Source organism: Myotis yumanensis, unplaced genomic scaffold (genome assembly GCF_028538775.1).
Source record: "Myotis yumanensis isolate MYYU_CA2020_CCGP unplaced genomic scaffold, mMyoYum1.0.hap1 SCAF_33, whole genome shotgun sequence".
Lineage (NCBI taxonomy): Eukaryota > Metazoa > Chordata > Mammalia > Chiroptera > Vespertilionidae > Myotis > Myotis yumanensis.
The window spans coordinates 233,849-242,365 of record NW_027223784.1 but is presented as its reverse complement, the minus strand read 5'-3'; the positions used below and the strand labels follow the sequence as shown (position 1 = coordinate 242,365).

The 8,517-nt window shown below is 46.0% G+C and overlaps 1 protein-coding gene across 1 annotated transcript; it reads right to left on the bottom strand.

Annotated features, from left to right (window-relative positions):
- Positions 1 to 7,545: 7,545 nt before the first annotated feature.
- LOC139000820 (cyclin-Q-like) lies at positions 7,546 to 8,298 on the bottom strand. Its single transcript, XM_070402833.1, has one exon. It carries the CDS (start codon positions 8,296 to 8,298, stop codon positions 7,546 to 7,548), a length of 753 nt encoding a protein of 250 aa, XP_070258934.1.
- Between the last annotated feature and the right edge of the window lie 219 nt (positions 8,299 to 8,517).

The window sequence follows — 8,517 nt, the reverse complement described above, 5'->3', positions numbered from 1 at the left end:
CTGAGATAGACAAGGGAACTTACATTTCTCTCAAATACAGCTGAAGAATAATGTTTTAACTTAAATAATGGATTATGAACGAATATGAAGGCAAATTCTCTGGAAATGGGCTGAAACTCAGACCTTCATATTTTTTTCTATGGTTCAGGCTGCCAAATGCTCCTTCTGATTAAAAATGTTAAATTACCCCCTTGGCTGCTGTGCCTAAGTCGGTTGAGCACCAGCCTTGGCACTACAGGATCCCCCGTTTCATTCCAGGTCAAGGGCATGTTCCTGGCTTGTAGTTAACCAATGGATGTCTCCTTCTCTCTCTCTCTCTCTCCATCCCTCCCACCTCCTTCCTTCCCTCCCTTCATCCCTCCCTCCCACCTCCCCTTCCATGCTTTCTGTTGAAAAAGGTCAACAGTGGGAAAAGGTCCTCTAACTTGGATTAGCAACAACAAAACACACAGATACATCATGCTGTTTAAATATAATAAAACCAACATTGAAAAAATACTCCAGGCGCCTAAAAGTGACAGAAAATGCCAATGCACCAATGTCCAAGGGGAGAAGAGATTGAGAGGCTGCAGGGCCACAACACAGGTAAAGTGTTGGTAGGGGGCTTGAAAGAGGCTGGTGACCCAGCTTCCTGCCTGAGGAGGTCCTGATGGTACAGAGCTCCAGTTTTAGTTTTCAGAGTGGTGGTGTTGACATTAGTAAGGGAGATCTGCTCACTGCTTCTGCTATAACACAGAGGCCCCCAGCTTTCCCCTACCCGTCTCCTATTCCTTTGCTCCTTGCCCATCCCTCCCGCAGGCATGATGGTCATCTTTCATAGTCACCCTGCCAGGCCCTTCCCTGCTCCAGACTGAGGGTCAAAGTATGTAGCAACAGGAACTGACCTTAACCAAGTACCAGCACCACCCTGCCGAGAGCTTCAGAGGTACAGCCCCGCCGGGACTGGGAAAACACTCTGCCCTGGGATGCCTTGGAGGCTTGGGCCCAGTGGCCTCCTCTCACCACCACATGCAGGTGGCTGTGGTATTCCTTCTGTGGGCCCTCTGCTTGTGCTTAAGCTCTGCAGGTATTGGGAAGCGGAGGTCCTCTGTGCCAGACAGGGATTCTGCCAGGATATGGCGGTTGGTAGGGGATCCTCTGCTGAAAGGCACCCCGTCATCTTGTCCATGAGTGCTGTTCCTGTGTGAGGTGGGACGTCTGGGGGTACAAGATGTATCAAAAGACATTTTATTCGCGACACCTGGGTGCCGGTGGGTTGAGACAGAGAAAGTCATCAGTCATGAGAGCAGGGAGAGAGTTTTTACTTATTTTTGCTGGCTGCAAGCCGCTCTGCTGACATAAGGGTCTGGTCTGTCCTTGGTTCCTTCCATGCCAGGTGTCTTCTGGTTATCTGGGCTATGCTGTGCTCAAGGCTGCAAGCTTGCTGCAAGATATCTGCTAAGCAAAATAAGGTTTTCCCTACCCTGTTTTATTCTCTTTTTCCCTTTCAACAGCCCCTGGGAGAGGAGAAGTAGACGGTATAAAATGGAGGACTGGGATGCCTGGGTGGCAAGGGAAACTCACAGCACCCACAAAGTGGCTCAGGATTTCTAACCTTAACAACTGAGGAGGGAGAGGTAGACGAGGCATGACAGAGGATGGCCGGTGGGTGATGCATGGTGGTTGGCACCCAGGAAAGATAATGGGTAAAGAGGTGATGCATGCAAGACAGAGGATGGATGGGTGATAAGAGCGGATATGCACACAGGCAGGTAGCAGACAGATGCCCTGAGAGAGAAAGACAGCAAATGCTGGTCTCCACGCCTTGCAACCTTCCCCGGGAGGTCCTCTTTCGCTCCTGCATTTAGCAGGGGACCCTCCACTCCGCTGCCTGTGCAGCCACTCTGCCATAATGATAACTTTAATCCAGGATTCTCAGCCTCCCTGCTTCTGGAGCCAGGCCATGCCAACCCCTAGAGGGCTGCACCTCTCTGAGTAGCTTTGAGCCTTGGCTTCCCACTGCATGAGGACAAAAAGGTGAGGGCCTCAGAATGTTGGGGACAATATAGGAAGTCATGCCTGAGGAGGCGAATGCACAGCTGTGCTGCGGCCTGGGGCTGCCCTGATGGGTAATTGACACTCATTCCCTGTCAGGCTGCTTCCTGTCCAAAGGCCCAGGAAGTTCCCCTGTAAACATGGATGGGAGTGTATCCGACACCTGGGGAGTGTGTGGAGGCTTGCTTCCAGAAATCGCCCTTTAGTTTCTCCCTAGGTGTGTCTTCAGGAGGCAGGGAAGGAGAGCGGCTGGAAGCCCCAGGCTTTGCCCTTGTATGAGGGGCTGGCAGGGAGGGGACAGACTGCATTTCAAGGTCTCCTTTTACTGGCCATAGCTGTCTCAGAGTTGATGAGAATGTCTGACAATTTTCATCTTGGCAAGTCCCAAGGCTGTTGATTCTTTGCTTACTGAATGCGATAAAGTCCCCTTTCCTCCCTTTCCCAAGACAGCAGGCTGGTTTGTTTGGTGGGCAAGACAAAACTGCCCCTCTGTCCATCCTCCTCTCTCACTCACACCTTGGAAGTTCCAGGGTGATTTTGCTGTGTAGTCTCTCATGTGGGAAGAGAGATATGAACCACCTGTCCTTGGTTGGGGAGGATTAAGGACTTTCTACAAGCTGTACAAACTGGCCAGGCTTGAATTTCTTGTCTCAGTTCCTCTATTCTACTTGCCCAGGAATGAATCTACCTCCTTGCAATCCTGTTACAGTCCCAGGTAATAAAGAGCAAAAGTAAGACATTGTGAGTTTATTATGGGGTTGGTTCATGGAATGCCATAAGACATTAACTGTGGCATTTATTCCCTAGAGATTTTTGAGAAGATAATGAGAATGCAAAATGCTTTGCCCTTTTTTTTTTTTTTACCAAGTTTCAGATGATTGGTATTATATTGTGTCCATTATATTAATCTAAAGACCTAGTGCATGCAACTCAGCAGCCGGTCGCTCAGCCTGGCCTGTGCCCTCTGGCAGTTCGGGAGCCCTTGGGGGATGTCTGACAGTGGAAGTGGGCCTAAGGCCTTAGTTGGATAGCATTACCACTGCCATGGAGGCCGGAGAGGCTCCTTCCCCCACTGCTGTGCTCGCCAGGTGTTAGCTTGGTTTTTCACTGAGTGGTGCTCCCTTTGTGGGAGCACACTGACTACTAGGGGGAAGCTCCTGCATTTAGCGTCTGCCCTCTTGTGGTCAGTGTGTATCATAGTGACTGGTCATTCCACTGTTCTGTCAATTTGCATATTACCCTTTTATTGTATAGGATTAAGAGTCTCTGTGAGAATTTCTCAAAAACTTAGAGAAATTGAAATATCTCTAAGAGATTAAATTTCATGTGGCATGTAAAATTCTAAATTCCAGTACTCTTTATAAAGGAGGGTGCCAGAAACTAGTCCAGAGAGAATTCTGAAGATGTGACAGATGCTGCCAAAGAAATGAATGAAAAAGTAAGTCTTTTGCCCTAACCAGTTTGGTTCAGTGGGTAGAGCATCAGCCTGCAGACTGAAAGGTCCCTGGTTCAATTCTGGTCAAGGACTTGTACCTTGGTTGCGGGCATACCCCCAGTTGGGGGGTGTGCAGGAGGCAGCCGATCAATGTTTCTAACTCGCTATCACTCTCCCATCCTCTCTTTAAAAAAAAAAAATCAATAAAATATATTTTTTAAAAAAGTAAGTCTTTTAATATAATTCTAGCACTGTGGTTCAAGTAATAGTATTTGCAGGTTTGCTTCTTCTTGTTTTTAAAGTTTGATAATGCCATATGAGCCTTGTTTATTTAGCCATCATTATTATTATTTTTTTTTTTTTACAAACCTGCTGGACTATGGGGTTGGAAGGATGTTGAAATGTCCGTTTTTGTGTCGCAAAATAGTACATTAACCTAAGTTACTTTAGTATATGAATACAAATGGAATCGGGCTTAAAGCTTTCAAAGCACTTCCTAACTTAGAACAGCCTGCCCACCCCTGACATATAGTGAGAGCAGAAATCAGGTCACTGTTGGTAAGAAGCTAATGCAATTGATGCAAACATTTCCATAGCATAAAAAAAGGTCTTGAAAATATGGTATGCATAGTCCCTTTACCCTCAAGTTGGTATACCTTTTCAAAAAAGTATTTGTATTGATTTCATAGAGCAAGGGAGAGGGAGAGAGAAACAAAAACATGAATGATGAGAGAGAATCATTGATCGGCTGCATCTCCCTGTCCCCCACTGGTGATTGAGCAAGTACTTGGGCTTGTTCTTTGACCAGGAATGGGACCGGGACCTCCAGGCTCACAACCGGATGGTCAACCACACAGAGTCACAGCAGGTGGGCTGTGTATTTAGTTCTTCAAGACAGGAACTGATGTGAGTTAGGAGATTGGGTGTGCCATAATTAATTGACCTTTCCTTCCCTGACTTTTCTCTGGTTAATTATTTTTGAATCGTGCAACAAGACTGATTTTTGTAAAATGTATATATCCTGATTTATATTAAAGTAGTGGATAAGAGTTCCTTTTATTGGGTCTTTAATGTACTAGTGAAGGAAATAGTCTTATTTCTCTGTAATCTTAAAGTCCAGCCAATGTAAGTGTGTCCCATATCCTTCAAAGGTGTCTGTGCTCGTTGCACAAGTATTCCTTAATATTACCGTGAAAGTCACACCATTCGGGCCTCTTTTGGGGTACATATTTTCTTTGGTTCTGTTATATTTTCATATATTTCCAATATATCATACCATTATTTTAAGCCACGTTCTTTTGGATTTATTTAGAATCACTCTCCTGGGACAAGGTAACATATGCAGATTTCTACATCAATAACTAAGTTTGTGCTTTGCCTACACTTTTGATTTATGTTTAAGTTAATTTGTGTGTATACTCATGATGTCATATATTAAGTTGTTGATCTTCAATGACTTTTAGTACATAACTCACTTATGTCCCTGACCTTTATTTGGAGAGCCTGTTTTATGGTACATTGATGGGGGTCAGTACATATTGACCCTTTTCCTTTACCTTTATCTTTTAGGGTTTGTGGACAGCCAAGAGTTGGATTAGTCTCATGATTTTTCTTGAGTTCAGAAGTCCATTTATTTGATTTATGAAGACTAGTTGATGTGGTTTCTCTAGTTTCTAACCAGAAGAAAATGTAGTTCCTGTAGAGATTATTCCTAGGTTTCTTCTTTCAAGTGATGTTTTGTAGCCTACACCATGATTCTTATTGGGCACTTATTTTCTATGGTAAAAAGAAAAAGCATGAAAGGAAATGTAAATAAGTACAATCATGCACAAAAAAGATAAGAGGAAAAATATAGGAGGTAATTATTTTTAGAAGTTGTATTGGCAGGAGATAGTGTTTTTATTCATAAAATTAAGGGGATCAAGGGATGTTTGCTGAATCTCAGATGTGCGGAAGGAGGCCAGGGTGTGGAAAGTACATTAAAGACTCAATCTGTGGAAAACATTTTGGACTAGAAAGCTCAAGTGATTCCTTAAGGTGGCAACTGTGTCTAGTGGCTGTTTGGTTTGTGTCGCTGCCCATCAGTGCCAAACATCTTGGTGGAATGTGTGACTGCAGATTTGTTAAGAGAAATAGGTCCAGACATCCAAAGAGTTTTGTGTGGAGGAATTACAATGACCTGAGCTATGTTTACACATGCCATGTTGATTTAGCTAAAAGATCAACCATCATGAAGTTATTGGGAGATTGGGGAATTTAGGTATGTATGTTAATCAAATTACTATATTTAGAAGGTATAATTCTAGGAACACATTTTTAAAAAATTCTTTATTGTTTAGAGGATTACATATAGTATTACATATGTCTCCTTTTCCCCATTGTGCACCTGCACCCCAGCACATGCCCTCCCCCTCCCCCCCAGTGTCTATGTCCATGGCTATGCTGATATGCCTGCATATAAATCCTTTGGTTGATCTCTTACCCCCTAGTCCTTCCTTCCCTCTGAGGTTTGACAGTCAATCCCATGCTTTTCTGTCTCTGGATCTATTTTTGTTGAATAGTTTATGTTGTTCAATGTGTTCCACAATTGAGTGAGATCATGTGGTATTTATCTTTCTCCAGCTGGTTTTGCTTAGCAAAATGCTCTACATGTCCTTCCATGCTTTTGGGAATGGTAAAAGTTCTTTATTTTTTACAGCCGTGTATTTTTCCTATGTGGGTATGTGCCACAGATTTTAATCCATTTATCTGCTGATGGTCACTTAGGTTTATTCCAAATATTAGCTATTGTATATTGTGCTGCTGTAAATATGTGGGTGCACATGCCCTTTCCGATGGGTGTTTGTCATTTCTTGAGATATGTTCCTAGTAGTGGGATTACAGTTAAAATGGGAGCTACGTTTTTTAAAGTTTTTGAGGAAACTCCATAGTGTTCTGCATAGTTGCTATACCATAATGCATTCCCACCAGTCATGCAAGAGGCTTCCTTTGACACCCCATCCTCTCCAGCTCTTGTTGTTTGTTGAATTGTTGATGATAGCCATTCTGACCAGTGTGAGATGGTATCTCATTGTCCTTTTGATTTGCATGTCTGGGATGATTACTGGTTTTGAGCATGTTTTCATGTGTCTCTTGGCTTTCTGTATGTCCACTTTCAAAAAGTGTCTTAGTCCTATGCCCATTTTTTTTTATTGGAATGTTGATCTTCCTTTTGTTTAATTGGATGAGTTCAGTATAAATATTGGAGAATAGGTCCTTATCGGATATAACATAGGCACATATCTTCTCCCTGGCAGGGGACTTCCTTGTTTTGTTGTTGTTGTTATATCTGTTGGCTTCTTCTTCTCTGCAGAAGCTTTTTGATTTGACGTAGTACCATTTGTTTATTTTCTCCTCAGTTTTCATTGCCCTAGGAGCTGTTTCAGTAAAGATATTGCAGGGACATATGCCTGATATTTTGCTGCCTATGTATTCTCCTAAGATTTTCATGGTTACCCACTCACCGTTAAGTCCTTTATTCATTTCCAGTTTATATTTGTGTATGGTGTAAGTTGGTGGTCTAGATTAATTTTTTTGCATGTATCTGTGCTATTTGTCCAACACCAATTATTATTATATGTTTATTTTGGCTTTGTAATATCTCTCATTAAGCAAACTAAAATTTCCTCCATGTTAAATCATTCATACTTTCTCTAAATCTGGCCTTTAAAAAAATCCCGTGGGGTACAGTCCCATCTGTTCTTTGATTTTCCTTCCGCTGATCCCAAAGCTCCGCTGGAGTCTGGGTCCTTTCAAAGCACAAAAGCAGACCAGGACACCTCAGAGCCGCCCGCAGCAAGGTCCTGCCCGCAGGAGGTGCAGCTCCCATCGCCTTCTGGACCATGGCTGCCGGGTCAGTCAAAGCCTGAGAATCAACATGGCAGCATGTCATCGCCTTCAGAGGCCCGTCTCCAGCAGCACAAAACCAGTCCTCCCAGCCAGCGCTCTGGGGACCTGCCCTCACGGCGATGTGGTGGCGCCTTCTGCTGGCAGCCGAGCGTCCCAGGCATCTCTTTGGACAGGCCTGGGCCAGGGCCTTAGGGCATCTCTGTATCCATGGTATAAATCCCACTGAGATCAGACACAATGTCATCAATGATTGGCTTGGACAGGTCGTCACTAAACACCTGCCACCAAGGCTTCTCGGCCTCGGCCTCGGCGGGCACCTCGACCCCATAGACCTGCAGGGGCAGGTGGAGCACCGCCAGCGCTATGTGCTGGGCCTGGAACCAGAGGCACAGCCCCCCGCGGTAGCTGTCCCGCAGCAGGGCCCAGGCAGTGACGGAGATGGGGGTCCGTTGCCAGCTGTAAGGAGTCAGCCAGTTCTTGAGAGAAATCAGGTAGTGGAGCAGGTACCTGTGTGGGTGCTCAAAGGAGACTTGGAAGCGCAGTACCCGCAGCACAAGGAGCTCGCACTGCGCAATGCTGTCCCGGATCACCCAGAACCCGGAGTCCAGCTCCAAGGGCTCGCTGCCCGGGTGGAAGTACCTGTTGGACACGTTGATGATGTCACGGGTTCGCAGGGGCTGTTCTTCCACTTTGCCAGCCAAGTAAAGGGCAGACATGGCGACCAAGTAGGGGTCATAGGCGTCCACGTTGATCTCGCAGAAGCACTTGTGGTAAATGGCACAGGCGGTGGCGACGGGAATGGACTGCATCCCTAGCTTGACACCTGCCTCCATGATGAAGCTTGTCACACGGAAGTGCACCCTCGCCTGGGCTGCGGGCCACCCCTTGGCGCCGGGCGCCGTGTCCTCCTCTTTGCAGCTGTCCAGGGGAAGGTCCTCCATGGGGATCAGCCTGGAGGCCCCAGACCACAGTGGCCAGAAGGGCAGGAGTCCTCAGGGCGTGGCCGGCGCCAGCTGGGTCCTAGTGCCCTGTGCAGCAGCCCTGCCCTGCCCTGTCCCGCCCCACCCAGCCCAGCACCAACCCGCCCCACCTGCCTCGCCCCGCCTGGGCTTGACCACCGCCCTGGTTCCAACACCAATTATTGAAGAGACTGTATGACT